The sequence below is a fragment of the Urocampus carinirostris genome, chromosome 8 (assembly GCF_059441175.1).
Source record: "Urocampus carinirostris isolate Australia breed hairy pipefish chromosome 8, RoL_Ucar_1.0, whole genome shotgun sequence".
Classification (NCBI taxonomy): Eukaryota; Metazoa; Chordata; class Actinopteri; order Syngnathiformes; family Syngnathidae; genus Urocampus; species Urocampus carinirostris.
In genome coordinates this window covers 38,822,031-38,847,151 of record NC_142356.1, presented here as the reverse complement: position 1 = coordinate 38,847,151, position 25,121 = coordinate 38,822,031, and the positions used below count along the sequence as shown (strand labels likewise).

At 38.8% G+C, this 25,121-nt stretch overlaps 1 protein-coding gene across 2 annotated transcripts in view; it reads right to left on the bottom strand.

The window, feature by feature from the left end:
• The window catches only part of grin2bb (glutamate receptor, ionotropic, N-methyl D-aspartate 2B, genome duplicate b), a 181,610-nt gene that overhangs the window by 48,446 nt on the left and 108,043 nt on the right, over nt 1-25,121 (bottom strand). For both annotated transcript variants that reach the window (XM_088342642.1, XM_088342643.1), the window contains exons 3-5: nt 24,848-24,991; nt 19,522-19,792; nt 18,668-18,860 (exon numbers count right to left, since the gene is read on the bottom strand). In XM_088342642.1, coding sequence (XP_088198768.1) covers nt 18,668-18,860; nt 19,522-19,792; nt 24,848-24,991 — 608 coding nt within the window. The remainder of the gene's footprint in view (nt 1-18,667; nt 18,861-19,521; nt 19,793-24,847; nt 24,992-25,121) is intronic.

The window sequence follows — 25,121 nt, the reverse complement described above, 5'->3', positions numbered from 1 at the left end:
CCTTGGCCATGTCTCTGAGTATTGCACACCTTGTGCTTTTGGGCACTCCAGTGATGTTGCAGCTTTGAAATATGGCAAAACTGGTGGCAAGTGGCATCTTGGCAGCTGTACGCTTGACTTTTCTCAGTTCACAGGCAGTTATTTTGCGCCTTGGATTTTCTACATGCTTCTTGCGACCCTGTTGACTATTTTGAATGTAACGCTTGATTGTTCGATGATCACGCTTCAGAAGCTTGGCAATTTTAAGAGTGCTGCATCCCTCTGCAAGATATCTCACTATTTTTGACTTTTCAGAGCCTGTCAAGTCCCTCTTCTGACCCATTTTGCCAAAGGAAAGGAAGTTGCCTAATAATTATGCACACCTGATATAGGATGTTGATGTCATTAGACCACACCCCTTCTCATTACAGAGATGCACATCACCTGATATGCTTAATTGGTCGTAGGCTTTCGAGCCTATACATCTTGGAGTAAGACAACATGCATAAAGAGGATGATGTGGTCAAAATACTCATTTGCCTAATAATTCTGCACTCCCTGTATACGCCACCTTATTTGTTAATCAACCAAGCGATCTTCACCTCAGAACGGATTGATGTCGTATCTCAGGGTCTGCTGAAGTTAAAATCGATACATATTCATTGTTTGTGTGGCACCAGACATAATTTTTGTCTATTTTGGGTGCAATATGAATCCCTCTTTCAACATTTTGGGTTGCCGAGCCCCCTGTACCAGGCCCTTCCTTCTGCCCCCCATGATGCCACTTTCGTTTAAAAGTGAACTGACATTTAAAGCAAGTTTGTATTCTATGTCGATGAGCTATAATGACGTTATGCATCTATATTTACCCACAAAGCCCTTTTACGGCCACCTGTTGCACCCCCATACTCCCCCCTACCACTGACTTGATTATTTTTGCGTTTGTGGCTCAGCTGCAATATTGCGCGCCGATGCTCTCTACTCTCAAAAAGGATTGTGGAAGTCTGTTCATGTGTGTCACCATTTCTCCTTGTTATAACTACAGAGGAGGGGTCCTGCTATACGTAGAAATAAATGCATGAATAAAAAAATATCTATAAATATATGCCATGTAAACAACACAAAAATAAATCATGTAATATATATATATGTATATATATATATATATATATATATATATATCTTCGTCCTGCATTTTGAGGTACATTTTGTCATTTATTTGTGCCATCATTTTCTTTCTCGTGTACTGTGTTGTGGTATTTTTTGGCTATGTTTCATCTATTTTTTTTCTTTATTATTTTGTCATTTATTTTGTCCTTTATTGTGCACTTTATTTTGTCATGTTATTTTTTTTTCCCTGTATTTTTCATTAATTTTGTCATCTACTGTAATTTGTCATGTATTTTGTTATTTCTGTGGTCCTGTATTTTGATGCATATTTACTTCTGTGATTTGTCATCCATTGCATCATTAATTTTGTCGTGTATCTTGTCAGTACAGAATGCTATTCTAATGAGGTGGCAGCCTAGTTGCCAGAGCTTTTCACCTATAGGTAGATCAGTCGTGAATAAATGGGATACAACACCTATCAATCAACCAATAGTAAAAACCTCGGCCAGTTTGACCCGCCTTCTCATTTCAATCACAATTTGTCGTGATAAAACACACAACAAAATACGAGAGAAAATAAGTGAAAAAGATAAATTCATAAATAAATAAATGCCAAAATACATAAATATATAAAAACATTGAATTTATGTCTTATATATGAGTATTACGAGATTTATTTATGAGTTAATTTATTTTTATGGCATGTATTTGTCTGTATATATTTATTTCTAGATTTGTTTCTACATATGGCAGGATTGGTCCTCCATAGAAAATCCTGTACACAAGCCCTCTCTGCATTGCAGTGACAGACTGAGTTTTTTTGAAGCAGAATTCTGCAATAAAAAGACAGGAATCAACATGAGTCACCACGCTGAAGATATTTAAGCTGTAAGCTCGTCTCTATTCCCCATGCAGCCGTACAGTGAGCAGTTGGTGGGTGAGGCACGCGCAAACAGAGTGCCTGATTCCTTTCCCAGCGCATCCTGTTGCCTTTCTTTCCTCCGGCTTCTTATTTCCAGTCAAATCAGAGGGGGACTCGAGACATGAGACCGGATCAAACGGCTGATAAAAGCACCATCGATCGCACGTTATTCGAACATAAACTCGGTGAGCTCGGCCCGAGTCCCAGCATGCATCATGGGCGGCGCGGGTTAAACAATGGCCTTGAATCTTATTGACGAGTGATTTGCGCAAGTAAATCACAGCCATTGATCTTACAGTGAGACTGTTGGAGAGATAGCAAGTTAAACACTTTGGATTATATACGGTAGAAAGAAAAAAAGGCACGATACGCCTCTTGTCCGGGGAGATTACTGTTCCCATGGCAACACAATTGATGGTTGTGGCTACCATGGCAACGCATTACGTGACATTATGCCCAAGTATACAAGGCCAACCCTCCCTTTCTTTGTGGGAACAAACAAAGTGCAATTTTAGAATTATAAACGAAACAGTAGACCAGGAAAACGTTATTAATCTGTTTGAAGTGGGGAACGTAAGGTGAAATTGTCACACAACGGGGGACATAAACCTATACCTCTATAGGTAGATCAGTCATGACCACCCCTGGTGCACCAGGTAAAACATTGAACTTGTATCTACATATTAAACAGTAGTAACAAAATAGTATGTACCTAAGTATTACTTCTATGGAATATACAAATTCACGTTTATAGGCGGGGTGCGGGAGGCGTCTTCATAAACGTAAAAGTAGAATATTTTTTCTGTCAAATATGTGTTAAAAATTCCCAGCTGTGTTCAAAGAGCCTTTATTTATTTATTTTCACAACACCTATATGCTTTAAGATTACTTTTAGCCCTGCTGTTCAAGGACTTGCAACAAATTAGGAAACAGAAAATAGTGGTGGAGGGGTGGAGAGTGATTTCATCCTTGTTAGAGTAGCCTGAATATGGTAAAAGTAAGAAAAGGCCTTTTTCAAAAACAGTCCGAATGCTAACCCAAACCCCGAAAAATATTTTAAAAAAAGAAGAAGAGTCTATTAGTATTTGAGAAATGAGCTGAGTGAGGCCGTGATCATGATTTTAAGCCAGGAGATGGCAGCAGAGAGTAGCAAAATTCCAAGCAGTGCACACCAACTTGAAATAACATTCTAAATAAAAAAAAATTAAGGAAAAGTTAAAATTGAACTTTGGTGTGACATGACTTGAGCTGGTACTGTGGCGTTAGCTGGTGGATGCAGATGGTGGAGGAGATAGTGGGTTAGAATTAAAACAGAATTTTTTTTTAAAACATCTACTTTCGAGGCCTCTCATGCCCTAAGAAGACGTTATTGCTTTAATCGCCTTTTTGTTTTTCATTTTCGTCCTGATTATTGTTTACGACCATTTTCCTTGTGGAAGGTATTGAAGCATTCATTCATATTTTTAGTATCTCAAGTTTTGTTTCCATGATTATCATGATTTTGATTCTTCCTTTAGCGTCACTGCAAGTCTTTGAACCCATAGATAAAAAAGTCTATTTTGTTACATGAGATTCAGAACCCAACAAAGAGACCCAAAGGCATTGTTCAAGTTCAGCAAATAACATATCAGCATCAACAAAGTGATTTCATCCAATAGCAGACCAGCATTTTATATGTTGTTGACCAATCATTGATATATAAGGCACGTAACTTGCAGTTATAGGCACAAGGTTTTAATTTTAGACATTTTGGAGCGTGCAAAAAAATTTGTTGTTGATGTCCTATGGATGTTCCACATGGTAACATGAAACCATCGTAAGGTCGGACACCCAAAACCCTCGACAAAAAAAACAAATACAAAAAAATATTTTTCTGAATGCTCTGCCTAAATCCCAGGGCCTATAGTTGACCTTACCTTATCTGCTCACTCACTCACTGCTATTGGCACTTGTCTTGATTTGTCTCTCCTCTTTATTAGTACTTTGTCCCCTTTACCTCCTTGCTCGTTTTTTTCCATATCACGTCCGTTCTGCTTCTCTGTATGTCCGTTATCTATCCCGCTTTCTCACCCACTGATCCTGGACATTACCTTATTTGGTCACTCACTTATGAGTGATAATTTTCTCATCACAGCTCTTGGTCCCTGTCTTGATTTGTCTCTTCCCCCTATTAGTACTCGGTCCCCTTTGGTTCCTTGCCAGGTTATTCATGTCATGTCCCAAGCAGGCTTTTCTTGTCATTTCTTTGTCTCATCCCGAACCCTTGCCTGCCCTTCCTGACAAACTCTTGGCCCTTGCCAGCCGCGACCTTACTTCCCCTGTACCAAACCTTTTCAAGATAAATTACCGCAGTTTGCTGTACTAATCTTTTTGCTTCAACAACACCTCAAGTGGGCTTATGAAGGGGGCCCTGAGAGAGAGCCAGGTGAGCTGCACCCACAAAACAGCAACTTTTGGTGTGAACAAAAAGTGTTAATGTAAAACGAGCACGCTAGCTCATATCGAAGCAAGCCAAGCTTTAACATGCCGATGCTCACCTTTCTCAGCGCACCGCCATCAAATATTCATACTGTCTATTTTCAGGAGTCACATGCAATTCAAATTTATTCCGCGTTTCTTTTCAACCACAAAAACCTTCTACTAAATTCCTAAAAAGGCTTAGCTAATTACTGCTACCGGCAGCGCATTTCAACACAGGGAATATTTAAACCAGCTACGAGCATTTTACTGTAAACGATATCAGAAACCTGACACATTAACAACTTTGCTGCCGTTTTACAAAAACAACTCGAGGTTATTTGCGGCAAATTAAGCGCTTTGACACCAATTACATATTCTTCCTCCCACAGATAAATTATGCTAAGTGAAATCTTGGAAAATAAAGCACGGAGAAAAAAAACATGATCTAATCAGATGTTCTACTTGTTTTGCTTTAACAAAAAGATAAAATGTAAAATCTTATTCGGATTTACATGCTTGTTTTAGGTGATTAACACATTTGTTTCTGTATTATTCCTCAAAAATCAGCAAACTTGTCTAATTCATACCAATTGCACGGCAAATGAGTTAATTCCAATTACAGTATGCATGTTCCTTGACTGAATTACGTGTGCTAGTTTGACTTGACATATTTATTTGCCCCACTGTACACACACACACACACATATATATATATATATATATATATATATATATATATATATATATATATATATAATATATATATATATATATATATATATATATATATATATATATATATATCTCATCTCATCTCATCAGCCGTACCGCTTATCCTCATTAGGGTCGCGGGGGGGCTGGAGCCCATCCCAGCCATCTCCAGGCAGTGGGCAGGGGACACCCTGAACTGGTTGCCAGCCAATCGCAGGGCACACGGGGACAGACAACTCACTCGCTCGCTCATTCACACCTAGGGACAATTTGGACCGGCCAATTCACCTGAAATGCATGTTTTTGGAATGTGGGAGGAAACCGGAGTGCCCGGAGGAAACCCACGCAAGCACGGGGAGAACATACAAACTCCGCACAGGAAGTCTGGAGCTGGATTTGAACCCACGACAGCTTCCCATGACATGAACTGTGCCGCACAAGCGCTAACCACTGCGCCGCCGTGCTGCCATATATATATATATATATATATATATATATATATATATATATAAATATATATATGTATATATGTATATATGTCGTCAAGAGGTGGCAGGTTCGATTCCCGGCTCCTCCGTGTTATATGTCGAAGTGTCCTTTGGCCGCCTGTCGTCGCGCCGCGCTACTGGGGTCGTCGGATAACGCCCGCCGCCTTTTCTCGCGTCGCGTCGTCTGACGCCACGTCCGCCGAACTCGCTCCGTCGTGTTTTATATATATATATATATATATATATATATATATATATATATATATATATATATATATATATATATATATATATATATATATATATATATATATATATATATATATATATATATATATATATATATATATATATATATATATATATATATATATATACATATACATATATACAACAGTCATATCCCCCTAGTGGGAGGTGGCTAGAGTCATTTCTGACTCTTTTTGATCTGACTCTTTTTGGGAGATTGATACAGAGGAGGGGATTCCAAGCCACCTCGCTCAACCCAACTGAGGTGTTGGGAGTCATTAGGTGACCAAACCCCCAATTCCAACCCCTAATGCTGAACGCCAAGCAGGGAGGTAACGGGTGCCAATTTTTAAGTCTTAGGTATGACTCGGCCGAGGATTGAACCACAACCTCCCAGTCTCGGGGCGGGCGCCATACCCCCAAGGCCACCGAGCTGGTTTATACTGTATATATATATATATATATATATATATATATATATATATATATATATATATATATATATATATATATATATATATATATATATATATATATATATATATATATATATATATATATATATATATATATATATTTATATATATATATATACAGTATAAACCAGTAGTAAAATACAGTATATATATATATATATATATATATATGTATATATGTATATATATATATATATATATATATATATATATATATATATATATATATATATATATATATATATATATATATATATATATATATATATATATATATATATATATATATATATATATATATATATATATACACTGTATATAAATATGTATATATAAAAGGCAGCACGGAGGAGCAGTGGTTAGCGCGTCTGCGGCACAGTTCTTAGGTCGTGAGATCAAACCTTCCTGTGTGGAGTATGCATGTTCTCCCCGTGCTTGCGTGGGCTTCCTCCGGGCACTCCGGTCTCCTCCCACATTCCAAAAACATGCATGTCAGGTTAATTGACCTGTCCAAATTGTCCCTAGGTGTGACTGAGTAAGTTGTATGCCTCTGTGTGCCCTGTTACTGGCTGGCAACCAGTTCAGGGTGTCCCCTGCCCACTGCCCAAAGATAGCATGGATGCGCCCCAGCACCCCCGCGACCCTACTAAGGATAAGAGGTGCAGATAATGGATGGATGTATATATATATTCAAGTATGGGTGCACTGTATTATTTTTTTCATCAACAAAATAAGTAATACAGTAAATAGTATTAGAATTAGTAACATGTTGACAATTAGAGTCCTCTCTAAATGCCTTGCACTGCGGCAGCGCAGTAGTTAGCGCATCTGTGGCACAGTTCTGAGGGCATGGGATCAGATACAGGTACCAGCCTGTTCTCCCCGGGCTTGCCTGGGTTTCCTCCTGGCACTCCGGTTTCCTTCCACATTCCAAAAACATGCAAGTCAGGTTAATTGGCCGGTCCAAATAGTCCCTAGTTGTGAATGAGAAAGTGAGTTGTCTGTCTCTGTCCCCTGCCCACGGCCCGAAGATGGCTGGGATGGGCTTCAGCACCTCTCCGCAACCCCACTTACGATAAGCGGTGCAGATAAAGGATATATATATATATATATATATATATATATATATATATATATATATATATATATATATTTATCCTCTATAAATGAGTCGATATATATTATATATATATATACACTAATAAACCTTCAACATATTGCAGTACGAATCAATACAAAAAACATGTGAAAGGTGCAATAACACCGGCGAATCACACTAAAGGCCACTTGAACGATTGATCTCTTTCTTTGGAGGCATTAAAGACACCTCGTGAGGATTTTCTTAGAGCTCACTGAGCAGTTCTGAAATAAACAATAATCCCGCCTCTTCACAACAAACGCAGTGCCTAGCAAAAGTAACCCCCCTCCCCAAGAACCCATTGTCATTTTGCCTCATTTCAGACTTAAAGGCTTTAAGTTGAAACTAGAAAAATAAAAATGTTTTTTAAGAATCAACAACATGTGAGACACAATTGTTAAGTGGAAGAAAATTATCCATCCATCAATTATCTGCACTTCTTATTCTCAGTAGGATTGCGGGGGTGCTGGAGCCCATCCCAGCCATCTTCAGGCAGTAGGCATGGGACACCCTGAATTGGTTGCCAGCCAGTTGCAGGGCACACAGAGACAGACAACTAGCTCGCCCATTCACAACTAGGGACAATTTAGACCGATCAATCAAGCCTGACATGTTTTTGCGAATGTGGGAGGAAACCAGAGTGCCCAACAGAAACTCACGCGGGCACGAGGAGAACTTGCAAACTCCACACGGGGAGGCTACGTTAGCTGGACTTGAATTCTGAACCTCCCCACTGTGCTTACCACCCAGCTGCCGTGCCGCCAAAGCAAATTATTCCAACATTTAATATTATATTTGGATTAAGTGTGTTATGTCTCAGTTAAAATAAAGCTGCACTGTGGTTGGCTTAGAACTCTGTGATAGCAAACACCGCAAACAGCATTCTGAAGACCAAAGAACAACTGGCAGGTCCAGGTGTAAAGTCATGAAAAAGCTAAAAGTGGGAATAGGATACAAGAAGATTTTGCAACAAGTAAACATCTCCCTGAGCAGTGTGCGAGCAATAATATAAAAAGGAGAAAGCATAAAACCACAGCAAACCTACCAAGACTTGGCCGTCCCTCGAAAGTTTAGGCCTCAAACAAGGAGAAAACTACTCAGAGAAGCAACCAAGAGAACCATGATCACATTGGATGATGTGCAGGAGTACACCCAGTGCAGTGGGACAAAAGTCTGCCATTTATGGAAGAGTGGCAAAAAGAAAGCCCTTTCTTAAAGAATACCATAAAAAGGCCTGTTTGGCATTTGCAAGAAGCCACATGAGTACAACAAATAACATGTGGAACAAGGAGCTAGGGTCAAATGAGACACTGCAAATCACCCTAAAACATCATCCCTTTCATATGGTGATGGCAGCATCATGCTCTGGGATTCCCTTTCTTCAGCATAGACTGGGGAGATCATTAGAGTAGAACGGAAGATAGATGGAGTCATATGCAGGGCATTTTTGACACAAGATCTGTTAGAGTCTGCAAGAGGCCTAAACATGTGACTCAGGTTCACCTTCTAACAGGACAACAATCCTAAACATAAAGCAAAATGGAATGGTATAAAACTAACAAAAACTTGAAGGCGTTAGAATGGCAAAACAAGAGTCCAGACCTTATTTGTATAAAGAATAGCAGGAACGATCTGAAGAAACGCTGTCCACAAACGGTCACTATCAAACCGTAAGGAACTTTAGCTGTTTTGTAAGGAACAATGGGCAAATATTTATGTTTCAAGATGTGCAAAACCTTTAGAGTCATGCCCCAAAACACCTGTGGCTGTGATCACAAAGAGGAGATTGTACAAAGTTTTAACTCAAAAGAGGGCCAATATTTTGGCGAAGGCCACCTTTAAATTTTTTATTTGTTAGCACAAAATAAAATGTTTCTTTTAACGATTGTGTCTCGCGTATTGTTGTTTCTTAGAAATCACTTCTAGTTCCTTAGGGGAAAATACTTTTGCGAGGCACTGTATGCATTTATAACAGGCAAAAATGGTTGAAGTCAGTTTGCGAAAAAGGGAACACGCAACGAGAAAACTAAAAAAAAAAAGGGGGGGGAGTAACAATGATTGTGTGTCGCAGTTGATCAAATTGATCCTCTGACCCAGTTGCACAAGGAAAAAGAAACCTCTGAGTACATCACCGGGGCCCTTTGTGCCAAAAAGGATAATGCGTCGGCCTGCCGGCTCACTAATAAACGGAGGCAGGATTTATCAGACAGCCACCTTTATTGTGACCATTGAGGAAGGCAATAACGCTGGCGTGTTGCAGCCGCTGCAGGAGGAAATACTTTAAGAGGTGACATAAGCGGAGACTTGCACAGGAAAGAGAGCGCACGCCTCTCATCGCCTGCAGTGAAGATTGTCTTCTTAGCTTTAAGCTCACCGCCAGTTGGTACACGCCGACATCAGGGCAAAAAGCAGCCAGGCTGTCTCCTTCTCTCAATGTGATGCAGGGTGGCATTAAGATTTTTTACAATTATATATACATATATATATATATATATATATATATATATATATATATATATATATATATATATATATATATATATATATATATATATATATATATACATGCATTTCTAAAATAGCTAAAGTTAACTTAGCTAGACAGGTAAGCAGGTAAAAATACTAAAAGGAAGCTAGATAACTAGCTAGCTAGAAAGAAAGCCAGCATTTTACTTGATGAAATGAAGTATGTTTACTGGAAGGGCATGGTTTACTGGAAAGATATTATCTGGCCTGATGAGACAAAGTTATTTGGCTCAGATGGTGTGAAACATGTGTGGCCGCAACCGGGTGAGGACAACAAACATGTTTGTGCCATGCCTAAAGCCAAGCATGGTGTTTGGAATGTCATGGTTTGGGGCTGCATCAGTGCAACTGGAGTTAGGGAGATGCATTTCATTAAATGAAACACAGACTCAAGTATGTACTGTGAAATACTGGAGGAGAGAATAATCCCCTCCCTCCCTCCAGAAACTTGGCAATGTTCCAGCCTGACTATGACCCCAAATAAACTTCTAAGATGACCAAACCCTTTCTAAAGGGGCAAACGCTAAAGGGGATGGATTGGCCAAGTATGTCACCAGATCTAAATCCAATAGAACGTCTTTGGGGCATCCTCAAGTGGAAGGTGGAGAAGAAGAGATCTTAAATATCTCCCAGCTCAGTTATGTTGTCATGGAGAAGTGGAAGAGCATTCCAGTGGCACGTTTTGAAGCTCTAATTAAATCCATGGCCAGGGGCATTAAAATGGTTCTGCAAAATCATGGGGGCCACACAAAATATTTAACTCCAGGAACTTTTACTTAAATCTCTGCAGATACCGTCTCAGGAGCAGATGGTGCAATTAACCTATGGCTAAGCCCTGCCCCTTTTACTTACTCTTCCTGGACCTTACCTTATTTGGTCACTCACTTCTGATTGGTAATTTTCTCGTCACAGCTCTTAGTATCTGTCTTGATTTGTCTCTTCCCCCTATTAGTACTTGGTCCCCTTTGGTTCCTTGCTAGTTTATTGTTTTTCATGTCATGTCCCAAGCAGGCTTTTCTCAGCCCCTTGTTACTTCTTTGACTCATCCAGAACCCTTGCCTGCCCCTCCTTACCAACTCTTGGCCTTTGCCTGCCGCTTAGATCACGAGTGTTGCCGCGCGACCTGAATTTCCCTCCACCGAACTTTTTCAAAATAAAAGACAGCCGTTTGCTGTACTTTTTTTTTCTATGTTAGGAGCGTTAGTGGCAAGTGTAACAGTAGGACACATTTTGTAAGAGACAATTTATTATTTTTGGGCCCAGAAAGATCACATACCATCTCAAAGTCACCAAAAGGGCCTAGACTATGCATTGCAGGGTTAAATTATTATTTCATTATGGATAAGGTTGATGAAAAGCTTCCGCTTCAGGAGAAAATTTACAGGTCACAAAGTAAACGTAAAAAAAACTCATTTTGTTGTCATCACCATCTTAAATAACAAGATAGAGGATTAGCATTGTTTATACATTGCAGTGTAGGAAATGTGATTTACCTTTAACTAATTGACCTAACTTGGTTTGACTTGACTTTAAAAATAATCTTTGTTATTGCTACTAGCTTTTATTAATCCAAAACTTGCTTAAAAGCTACGTGTTAGCCTAGCTAGATTTTATTCACTAATGTCTCACCAAAGTACAAAAACTAGCACATAGCCAGCCACTGTACTTACAGTAAATAAAGTGAGGTGATGAAGAACGAAGCCAAGAGCTAGAATCAGCAAACGTTAGCCTAACGTTAGAGATTTTAATCTTATGAATAACTTTATATATCTCTCCAGAAAAGTGACAATATGCAGCTTCAAATACTAGGATGACTTACCTTAGAACAGATGTGGACATACCTATTAACTTTATCCACAATGAGTTGGTGCTGTGGACAACCACATAGCTTTATCCAAAGCAGACTTTTGTCTCGATTTAAATGTTGCTTTAGAAAGGGTGAAAAATACACACCATTGCCCAACTTCTCACGGTACCCCGTAACAGATTTTTCATGTACCCCTTGCACACCAGTTGACCATTTTAAATATTAAAATGTGAAAAAACACCCAAACAACGAACGAAACCTGACGACCTGCAATGCATCTTTATGGATGAGGAAACTCAGAATGTCCGAGTGTATTGGGCTTGCTTGCGCATTGTGATTGGGTCATCGCGTTTGAGGGCGGGTCTTAACCATAGGTCAATTGTAAAGAAACCACTCAACAAAAACTGTTTTTCTCATCGACCAAATTCTAAGTGGTATTCAAATATTTATTTTTTTATTTTAATATTATTACAGAATATGTTTAGAGCGTGCAGCCGCCTCATTCTGCATATATTTCATGCATGTAAAAGCCATGCGAGCCCCATAAGGTCAAGTAACCCCCTAAACTCATTTAAGTGCATGACTCAAATGGGCCTCCCATCTCCATCCATCAGTGCTGACAGGATGGCATGCTAATACGGCGTGCATGCGGTCCACTGTGGCCTGTAGCTATCGTCCTGTGCTGTGCACAAACATATAGCATTAGTATTGCTTTTGTCTCTCGGGGTGAATGTGTGTGTTTGTATGAGTGTTCTGTGTGGCAAAAGCTTCGAAAAGGCCACTTTGATCTCATGCTCTTTTGGACAGAGACACACAAAGCACATGAACATGCTCCCTCAACGTCTTTCAGATCGTTTTTGTGTGTGTGCGTGCTTTTGTGGTTAATAGTGTGTCCCCTGAGGTTAACACCTATATCGAAATTCTATACCCTGCGCTCAGTCAAATTGGGGAAAATTGAATGGAATGGTTGCTCTGGGAAAAAATAATTTGTTTTCTCAAACACACACTCAGAAAATAAAGGATGATTGAGTGGTCACCTTATGTTGCCCTTTAGGGACTGAAATATTTTTGTTTCTTGTGCTTTGTTATTAAGGTAGTGCGGGGGTCAGCACCAAGTGGCACTGGAGCCACATGCTGCTCTTTGGCGTTCCCATGATATTGCGTCTCCTTATTTATATATAAATACATAGACTTATAGAAAGTTATTTTTAGTTTTTTGTAATTATGTTTGCTTTGGTTCACATTTGGGGTTGCCAACTCCTAGGGTAGTGCTAGGAAAGGATGCTAAAACAGTGTGGATCAATGTCAATATAAACAAGCAGACAGGGAGATGGATAGACAATAATGTCTTGTTGTGAGTTAATTTTGCAAATATTTAGAGATGCAGTTTCTCATTTTAAAATATCTTACTTTATTCCCAGTCTCATGAGATAGGGCACTTTTCACACTATAGAAACAGCAAAATATGTACCGTAGTTGTGATTCAAAACATGTGATAATTTCTAAATGGAGAACAGTAACACATGACTGTTATAATGGTGTAAGATGTGATAATGAGGGAAAATGATTCATATGAGAAAAAGTTAGCCTCTAAGCCCTTCTCTTTTCAGGGAGTTTTTCATTTTCTGATGTGATGTTTGTTGCAGAACTCTTGAAAAGAAAAACATAAATATGAAAAATACGAAAATACAATATCTTTCTTGTAAAAAAAGAGAGGAAATTAATCATTTAAAAATGAGCAAAATTGCCAATACCAGATGCTGTAAATATTCTTTTTTCTGTATTCTCTCAAATTTCACTAAAACACAACAAGAAAAGTATTGTCTAGATTAGGAAACTCTTCGGATCGACGGACGGCCAGACACAGGTAGATAAAAAGCTTCTATTGGGAGTTTATGTTGCAAATATCTATGAATTCATTTTATTTTTACAATATTTTTACTGTTTTTGACAAAATGGAAACAAACTTTATATAAAACAAATAGCAAAATTAAAACATAAGCAAGCAAACTTATCTGATACTGCCAATAGCAGATATTGTATTTTTCAACTGTTTTATCTTAATGAAAAAAACTACAAGAAAATCAATATCTAAAACGAGAAAACTTATCCACGAAGGAGTATAAAGAGAGAAAGAGTGAGAAAAAAAGAGAGAGAGAGAGTGAGCAAGAGAGAGAGAAAGAGAGAGAGAAAGCAAGAGACAGAGTAAAAGAGAAAAAGAGCCAAAAAAGTGATACAAAGAGAAAGAGAGTAAAATTAAATAGATAGATAGCTAGATAGCTAGATAGCTAGATAGCTAGATAGCTAGATAGCTAGATAGCTAGATAGATAGATAGATAGATAGATAGATAGATAGATAGATAGATGGATAGATAGATAGATAGATAGATAGATAGATAGATAGATAGATAGATAGATAGATAGATAGATAGATAGATAGATAGATAGATAGATAGATAGATAGATAGATAGATAGATAGATAGATAGATAGATAGATAGATAGATAGATAGATAGATAGATATGAAGGAGAGAAATGCAGATAGTAAGATAAAGAGAATTAGAGAGATACTGGTTGAGCGAATGAGAAAGAAAGAGCCAAATAGAGATAAAGACAGAGAGATCGAGAAGGAGATCAAGGGAGATAGAAAGACGGATAAAAATGTTACACTGAAAGTTGATTTAGCAAGTATTTGAGTATACACTTACATATTCCCATATTAAAATACGTGTCCTTGTTTTTCTGGTAAAATGGGAAAATTTGGAAGAATAAAAATTGAAAATAAAAGAATATGTGTCTTATATTGCCAATGACACATTTTTTTTTTTCAATGAGGAAAGTTCATTTTTTAAAAAAAGTAAAAAGTGTTTTTTCCTTATTTTTTTCCAGGGCAATGCATTCACTGAATGGCATGAGTGAATACATTTGAACAGAAAACGGGTTTGTCTAAAGGCCATATCAAGAATGACTCTTTTGAAATGATCTGCATTTATGAAATGAAATGATCTGCATTTATATAGCGCTTTTCAAGTCAATGACTTCCCAAAGTGCTTTACATTGTGCTTCACATTTCCCAATAGCGGCCGTGATCTGTGCAGCCATGTAAGGCGCTAACTTGCTTATTGGGGGGTTCAGTGTCTTACCCAAGGACACTTCGACATGTAACACGGAAAAGCCGGGATTCGAACTAGGATCCCTTAATCCTAAAACGATCGCTCTACCTCCTGAGCTACTGCCGCCCCAGTGAAATGATCTGCATTTTTATAGCGCTTTTCAAGTCAATGACTTCCCAAAGCGCTTTACAATGTGCTTCACATTTCCCAATAGCGGTCTTGTATTGCGGCCATGTAAGACGCTTACCTGCTTATTGGGGGTATTAGGGGTTCAGTGTCTTACCCAAGGACACTTCGACATGTAACACGGACGAGCCGGGATTCGAACTGGGATCCCATGATCCCAAGACGAGCGCTCTACCTCCTGAGCTACTGCCGCCCCTTTTTAACAAATGTATTGGTCCCTCCACTGAAATTTGAAAAGAGTGACGAATAAAAACATTGCCCATGAATTTAAACCGGGATGAATAATTGAAGAGCAGTGTTCCAACTATTCTGTAATGTGCCAAAAGGCAAAACAAGGATGGTCACGGGGGGCTGGGGGGAACCTAGAACGCGTTCTGTCTCTCAGTAAGTTTTTCTCAATCTGCAGTTAAAAGGTTTCATTGTCCTTCTTCACACTCTTTGGGTGAGGCGTTCATGTGTTTACTTATTCACTCTGCTACTGGCAACAAAAGGGCCACTGATTTATTATTTCTGGCTTTTCACTTCCGGACTTTTCTTGCTATTTATAAGCAACCTAATGTTCTTACAGTAGAACCTTGAATATGGCGACCCCGCCTTGATGTCTTCAATTACAGTAAGGAATAAGACGGGGTTTTTTTTGGCTCCTATTTACGGCGTTTTCTCCACCATACAACATCAACAACAAATTACTTTGCATGCCCAAAAACTTGCAGTGTTCAGATTCAGGACCAGCAGGCTCAAGGACAGCTTTTTTCATCAGGCTGTCAGGACTATGAATTCTCTTCCTGCCCTACCCCCTCAGACCCCTCTGACAAATCAATGCTATGCAGCTCTTTTTAGATAGAGAATTATACTTTGAACATTTTTGCACATTAAACTAGGGTTAAGACCATGGGTGTGGGCCTGAACTGGCCTGGATCGAATTGTTGGCCGGGTTCGGGGATAAAATGTCAATCATTAATTCGGACCTAGTCGAGCCGGGCTCCTCTCTTGCTTCTCTCTTTTTTTTTAAAATTATACACTTGTCATGACTTTTACGTTTCTTTTTTTGTGAAGGATCCTGGCAGCATGTTGTCAGAGACGGCTAAAATAAAATGTAAAAAATTTGGGTTTACCTCGGGCTTGCTCCCTCAAATCAAGTGAATCGGTCGGGCTTGGGCTAATTAGGGCTTTTATACCGGCAGGCCAGTTTGGGTTGGATTTTTTAGACCCAATCTTACCTACTCTAAACCTAACATGTTTTATATTATATTTGCGTAACTTTTTTTACCTTGTTGCTACTTGTTATTTGTATTGGGTCTAATTTATTGCTTGTTTGCAAGTGGTGAAGAGGAAGTAATTTAATCTGTGCAGTATATTGTGCATATAGCATATTTGCAGTGTCTGAAACTCATGACAAAAGCCAGGGCGGATAACTGTGAAAAGATGCCTAGCCCTTTTTTCACAACTTGAAACACAATAAGACGACTAATCGCAAAAGAAAAAAACATTTTTGCAAAATAAAGGATTGATAATCAGATCATATAACAGAACAACACTTCAAAATTTAGTTTATTCTAAATCTACTTATAACATTCGTTGCATGTATATGAAATCACTGTTTTTCATCTGCCCTCAGTATGTACCTGTATTTACTCATCTTCATTCTTGCAATGTTTGCGTTGCATCGTCTGCTACAAGCCACGTGAACTCCTCTTTCCACGATGCTTTTAATGTACGTTTACGTTTTGTAGCGTCATAAATTTTGCTTCTTTTGAATCTTTCTTCTGTGGCTGAGGTTTTGGCTTGATTCCTAACCACTTATCAATTTTTCTTGTGTTCTCTGTGCATCTATTTTGGAAAATGATAAGCAAATACACGACCTTATAAAAGTCCAGGAGCACGAAGTTATACGATGCAGGCTTCTGATTGGCTGCAGAGTATGCAAATTTCCAAACGAAATTCCGAAATTTCCAAACCAAACGAAGATTTCAAAATCGGAATAAAGCAAACGTTTGATTTGGAAAAAAAAAATCTTTTGTTTTTGTTTTTTTGTTTTCTTGAAAAAGTTGTCGGCCACTCAGGAGGAGAACTTTTGTAAATTGTACACCTGACGTAAAATATGCACAACCCGGGAGTCCGGGCAGACGTTATTTCAGACACTGATATTAGACAATAAAGTTGAAAGATGCCTGCCTGCTATTGGTCTACATCACATAAAATGCTAGACTGCTATTGGTTTGCATCAGGGCTTCATGAAAATGCCCAAATTCTATTGGCTGAACTACCTCCCACAATACCTTTTTTTTTCATTCAGGTCAAAAGCTCGCATGTTTTGTAAAGACTGTTTGTAAGCAATGTGATACTGTGTATTTTGTATTGTATGCATTCGCTATCAGTCCAAGGCTTGCAATGATGCCAATGAGATGGCAAAAACATGATAACCATGGAAAGGAGTTTTTTCATTATCAAATGTTACATATAGGGCACACGGATCACTACCCTCGCGAAATTGCATGGTCATGATTAATCGACAATCAAGATCATTATTAGAAAAAAGGAAGCAATTTCAGCAAAGCATGTAAGATCAGTTTAATTCTGAATCTGCCGTCACTGTCTCCTCCCCCTTGCATTCAACTGTTACTCCACTTGACCAGCTCAAGTCACACCAATGGTAGACAAAATTATTTTATTCCTTTACATTGATATATATTTGTAATGTTGTTTAATCATTTACACGTATATTACACATAAGTACTACTTACTACATACTGTTCTTATCTGGGCTTCCAGGGGTTTAGAAAGCATTAGCTATAGTACATTGCCATAGGTTTCATTCTCCTCTTTACCGCAATTTCACTTGAGAAGGGATTCATGTCGTATCCCGGGGGTCTAATGTGCATTTTATCTTGATATCCACAGTTAAACATAATGGCTTACAAAATTCTTGATTCCTCATCGAAATGAAATTTATAATCATTTTAGAATAGAATAGAATAGAATAGAATGGAATGGAATGGAATGGAATGGAATGGAATAGAATAGAATAGAATAGAATAGAATAGAATAGAATAGAATAGAATAGAATAGAATAGAATTGAATTGAATACAATAGAAAAGCCTTTATTGTTATTGATACCAATGTAGTGATGATTGTTTGACAAAACACCACAGGACAAAAAATATATAAAGATTGAAAAGAGAAACATAAGATAAAAGAATGTCAGCATTAACAGGCAAGAATATTTACAGGGTATTGCTTGGAGACAGCACAAGTTGTAAGTGCATTGTAACAAAACATTGATTTTCATTTTCATTTTCATTCTCTGTGTATGTAGTAGAGGTAAAATCCAAGACTCGAGCACAAGTCGCGCCGAAAATGTGAACGTTCAGGTCGAACCCGGGCTTCCCAATTGCTCTGTTTTTTTATTCTTTTTTTTTTTTTATTCAAATGATGTGTCATAAATTGTAAGTGCAATTTGTTGTATTTGTTATCCTGTGTAGTAATCACATCTGTGCCTACCTGAGTATTTCCTTGGAGTGACCGGTGTTGATGTTTTTCTTGTCAGGGGTCCCGAAGCAACTGGATTTTATCAAGGTGTGAGGGCCCCGATCCAGTATCATGGTGGAGGTTGCCGTGGCAATAACAGCAACAGCGTCTCGCACCCTGGCTTCGATGTTATAATCCCACTCGTCGTATGAAACCGAGATCAGCCCTACATGATGGAATGACATGGCGTCAAGCATAAACATAACGTGAAAATAAAACGCAGAAAAAATAATCTAAAAACACTGGACTAAGATCTTCTTAAAGGATACATATCCTGCGATTGGATACACAGTGACATAAGCAGTTTAAATTAAACACTCTGTAGAATTTAGACGTAAAATATCCGTACCACAACTGGAAAAAAAAACATTCACCAGATACGTTTTTATACGTTTATTTTGCAATTTACAACTGTGTGACTGGTCCTTGAACACACCAGTTGTGATTTGTTTTTTTTTTTGTGAAAAAGGCCTCTTAGATCGTGGTGAAAATAAACTTTACTTTACACCAGGGATGTTAAGCTCAATTTGGCTCTGGGACCGCATCCAGACTTCTCAGGTGGGTCGAATCAGTAAAATAATTTCAACTAAAACCTTTAATATTTCCGTTTGTCATTTTAAGATTTTTATCTAATGTACCAGGGGTTCGGATCTGATAAGCAACGCATTACCAAAAGTTTCTATAATCAACCAAACTACAATTTCCCCTCGCGACTCACACTTCAAACAGATTAATATTATATAATAGAGGTCTACTGTATTCGAATTCCCATGATCATGTCGGTTTCAGTTTTGTAAATATAATATTGCTCTTTCTAGTCTGCGCACCCGTAGGGAAGACCAAGGGCACATGGTCTGCGTCTCCGGCCACCAGCGAGGGGACGATCCAAGTGAAGCCGTAACCGGTGAGGCCCACAGAATGCGCCACCTCGAAGATGGTGCTGGCCTCCTCTTTGGTGCAGTAAAGCAGAATCACCGGACTTTGCAATTTCTTCATCTGGTTCTGGATTTTGGAGTCGCCGTCGTCCACCGACATGTCCAGCAGAAGGACTTCCTCCAACTCCCAGCCGACAAAGCTGTTGTCGATGGTACTGCGGACCTTGACAGACAAGAGAGATGAGATTTTTTTAATGTATTTGTGACAGCTAAAATTGGCTTTGCTTTGTTGCGGGATAAAGAGCTAGATCAGGATTCACAACATATGCTAACGTCCTCCTTTTTGTACCGGTTATACCCACTATAGTAAGTTTTTTGATTATGCTTTATCCAGGGCCAAAAGTACAAATAGAACAAAGAACTTCTTTTCTCCTAGTTCTGACTTGGCCCTCTGAAAATTGGGTTTACTTTGTTTAAAAATCAAAGAATTGGATCAGGAACCACAATGTAGATCCTTGATGCAAAACACTATGCTAATACCTTGCATTTTTTGTACCAGTTCTACCCCCAATAATGTCTTGCTTTATATCAAAGATGAGACTCACGCAAGCGCTGGTTACTTCCTCTACGCTTGCGAGACATGGACTCTCACAGCAAAACTGAAAAGGAAAATCCAGGCCATGGATATGCGATGCTACAGGTAACTTAACCCCATTTAGCCCATGTTACAAACAAAACTTTGCGCAAAGCCATCAGAAGGCACATTGGACCCAACAAAGTACTCTTGTCAACTGTTCCCGGACAGAATCTTCAGTCATATGGTCATGTCACAAGATCATCAGGACTGGCCAAGAAAATTCTCCAGGGCACAGTCCTTTCACCTTGTATACTGTGTAACTGCAATACCTTTTTGAAATTTGGGACTGTATGTGCTTGATGCTACTCCACCTATCATCAACTGTAACACCGAGGAATTATTTTCATGCATCTTTTAAATTTCACCCCATTCGATTTCTATTCGAACCTTTGTGTTCACTGTGCCTTTGCCAGAAATGTCCAAGTATCTGGACCGCTTCTCCTCAGTAAGGTCGTGGTGGTGCTGGAGCCCAGCCTACCTATCTTTGGGCAGTTGCAGAGGACACCCTGAACTGGTTGCTATCCAATTGCAGGAGACACAATGACAGGCAACCCACTCACTCATTCAAAATTTGGACTGGCCAATTAACCTGGAATGCATTTATTTAGAATGTGAGAGGAGATCGGAGTGCAAGCACGTGGAGAACATGCAAACACTGCACGGAAAGGCTGTTAGCTGGATTTGAACCCATGGTTTCAGAACTGTGCCGTAGACACGCTAACCCCTCAGCTGCTGTTATTAAAATATGCTATTGTTAATTGTATCAAATGTTTTTTTGAGATCCATTAATACTCCTATTGCATGTTTTTTGTTGTCTATTGCCTCAGTAATTTCCTCTTTTGATTCAATTTCTGCCTGTGTGTCGACCATGATATGGATGCAAATCCCTCTGCTAAAGTAGTCTCTTTATATGGAGGTTTCTACCCACAAGCATCGATTTTATGTTTCTCTTGTAGAGGTGTTCGTGAGAACTTATTTTTATCTGGTTCTTACTTGTCTCCCCAAAAATCGAGTTTTCTTCATTGCGAAATGAAGGATCTTGATCAGGAACCACAACATAGAGTAGTTAAGCCTGATTTGACAAAGATGCAAATGCATCCGCTAAAGGGCCGTACAGTCAAATAGAACCGTTCTAAAGAACCTCTTTCATACTGCTTCTGACTTGTCTATCAAAAAACTGGGTTTACATTATTGCGAAATCAGAAAACTGGATCAGAAACAGCAATATAGACCAGCTAAGCCTGATTTTAAAATGATGCAAGTTAAATTCTTTTAAAGTTTCTACCCACAATCAACAACTTTTGATTACTCTTTCGGAAGTGTTCCTTACACCCTATTTTAATCTGGTCCTTACTTTTCTCTCCAAAAAATGGTTTACTATGTTGCGAAATGAAGGAACTGGATTAGGAACCACAACATATATTATTTGAGTTTGATTTGATAGGGATGCATATGCAAGTATTTTCTTTTCGTAAAGGTTTCTACCTACAATCGTCGATTTTTGGTTACTCTTTTAGAAGCGTTCCTGAGAACCTCTTTTAATCTGGTACTAGTCTCTAGGGGCATCAGAGAGGAGTGAAAACATCCTCCACAGTTCATCAAGGTTGTATTTTTCTCTTCTTTTTATGAGATATGTTTGTCCATTTCTGATAAAACTGCTGCCATGGCAACACAACTTCTCTTAGGAGTTAGCCACTACTGTGAAGCAGGCCAATGATTGTGACTATTATTATCTTTCACCCATGCAAGGTCCATCTAATATACCGTAATCTCAAAGGACATCGATTAGACCTCAATCAATTTGTGAAAATGAAAGCTATTATCAATGCAGCTGCAACCCACATATCATCTAATGGCTGTATGACAAAGTTCAGCATTTCTCTTGATACTCCTTGTTGGAAAACCTTCTGTCAGAATCAGTCACACTATTTTTCCCAGTAGAGGGTGCCAACCTGAGGAGAGTGGCTGAAGAGTGACCACATGCACTTTATTTCACCACACACCTGCATCTCATTACCTAGCTCCCTATATCGACTAATTCAGACAGCAGCGTTTGTTGGATTGTCTTTTGCCCTTCTATTTAGAGCTAGACTTCTATCCCGCTGGATCTCATTGGTGACGTCTTAGACTGTTGGATGTTGCCAGCACTGAATTTTCTGCGGACTGTGTTTCTGTGTGAGATATTGACCCGTGTCTGTTGTAAGTTTTCCGTACTGTGATATTTTTGTTGCCGGTTTTCCCTACAGTATCTCAATAACCATTTACCATTAACCTATAACCATTACTCTATCCTTTGCGCCTGCATTTGGGTCCGCCTCGCTCTCCCATTACACTTTCAAGTGGAAGTTCCTCAAGTCTTTTCATGGAAAGCTATTGACACATTTTAAAATGTTCTGCCAAATCTGTTTCGTGCAAATGGGAACCTTTTTTTCATTGAGGAATTTATCTTTAACTGGTAGCTGCTTTCTTCACCATTAACAAAGAAAGAACTGGAAAGTTGCTGCCCTCAGCAAAATATATAACAGTCCTGTCTGTATTATGCATATCATATTAACTCTACCTTTTGTACTTGGCAAGTATCAAGTGTTTGGTTTTCTGCATTACTGAGACTCTCCTAGAATTGCATTGAAATAGTCTTGGCTTGACCCGTAAGATAAGGAACCTAAAGCCTTAGAGAACAACTCAATTTAGAAAAATAACACCAAAATGGTCGGCTGGTCTGCCTTTTTCCATTAAAGCAATCAGAAAATGACAGAAGTGGCCCCTTTACATCAGAGTCTGCCAACCTTATCTTTTTTAAAAGCTTGAAATTACGGTATGAACCCAGGCAATCAGGTCCTTGGCTCTAGAAGAAACTGCTTCATCGTTTGTACATCAATGGAGAAATATTACAAAATAGAAAAAGCATGCTCATTTGCACACTCCAGCAGATTCAGTAACCGAGGGAAAACAACTTCTGTAATGTTGGCAAAAGCGACAGATCATAACAGTGAAGTAATGAAATCATATTCATCGCTAACTTCAAACTGTCCTGGCAGTATTTTCACTGTGACAATAATGTAGCAGACAGGTGGTATTGCCACCAACTGTTCTCCTCCCCCTCACACTTTGAAAAATCACAGCACATATGTACAATACAGCAGCTCTACATTTTTTAAAGAGACAGTGAGTGATATTTAATGCCTTCTAGTGGTACAAAAACATCAATTCAGTAAAAAAATACCAGGCAAAAGATAGTTCATGTAAAACTATCATAGCAATGTTGATTACAATGTTAAAAGATTTGTATTTATTTTACATAGTGGAATCCCAACTTAGGTCTCTGCCATTTTTGTCTGCTGTCTTGTTGCTTGCACTGATTTTTGTTTCCATTTGACAACAGTGCCATTTAGTGGTCAAATATTACACACTAGGGCTTAAACAAAAATTTGCCTCACTTTACGAAGGAAAATAATATTTGGGAGCAGTCCCAAGGGCCACCATTAGGGACCGTTTGAGACCGCTCATTGCTATCGTGACTGCTCCTCGCCATAAGCTTGGTTCGGTTTGCGCATGCGCCTCCCGCCTGCAGGCACCTGATTCAGTGCCCTTGGTTATACCTGTAGAGTACCTGTATTCCGCAGCAAGTTTGTTTTAAGAGCAACTCTTCAATCACATTTTATAGCATCACCTTTTTGTGACTTTTTTGCAGGGTGTCTGAGAAGAAAAGGAGACTGATGATAATTGAAACGAGGCACGAAAAACAAGAGCGTGATGTTTGCGATTCAACAAGCCAAGGAGTACAATATGGAAGCAGCGAGTGTGATCACAAAGCCGCAGAAGAATTTACGCAGCGCTTGCTGCAATGATTTCCAGGGTGGACACACCAAAGAAGCTGGCGTCTACAAAGGGGATTAGAGATTTTCTGGCTAAATGAGAAGAAGTTGCTGCTTTCATTAAAAGAAAAAACATCGAGAACAAATGGCAACTGGTTGTCCTACAGCTCAATAGCCTTAAGCATTTACGTATCATTTGAAGGGGGTGGCACAGACAAATCTCTTTGGAAAAGTTTTTTTTTTTTTTTTTTTTTTTTTTTTCAAAAGACCTGTTGAAAGTGGTAGTGTCCGATGTGTTTAAGTGATTAAAAACTAAAACAGACCAAAAAATGTTCTGTGAAAGATGTTGTGTGTTCACGCTTATTTCAAGTTATAGCAGTGCTTCTCAATTATTTTCTGTAATCCTCTCGTGCCCCCCTAAGCTGACTCTTTTTTTTGTAAGTGTTCACATAATATTGTTGGGGACAAAAGGAACTATGTGGAAACCAAATGTAAACAAAACACTTTGCCAATCTAAAACGCCACTGCTACCTAGTGTAGTAAAGTTGCAATTGCACTTCATTCTCGGAAAGTTATAAAAATGTTTTTGATTACTATTTGAATGTGTTTTTAGTGATCAGGAAAATGTGTTTTATCACTATTTGGGTTTTACTTTGATCCTTTTGGAAGGTCAGGATTGGGCCAACTAGTTTAAAACTGTTTCATAACAGGAAAATTCGCTCGTCACACGAGCAATTCGAACTACTACCACGATCCTGGAGAGAATTGAGCTCGGATGTAGAGGTACCACTGTACATACACCGGCATGCTACTGCCGCTTAGTCACCTTGTTGACAAAGTCCTGGTAGCCCGGGTAGTAGCTGGTCACTATGGAGAAGATGTACCAGTCGTATTCCTCCATTATATTTAACATGACCGAGGCCTGCTGCTCGATCGAAGGGCCAAACTGGAAAAACATGGAGTTGTCGTCCTGGAAACGAGAGAAAGAAATCCAATTAGCCGACAAAGTTAAGCAGCATGTGAGAAGGGAATTGTAATCACTATGTCAACGTACAGTTAAAGAAAAAGGAGGGTCAGAGTCAACCAGCAATTGTGCAAGT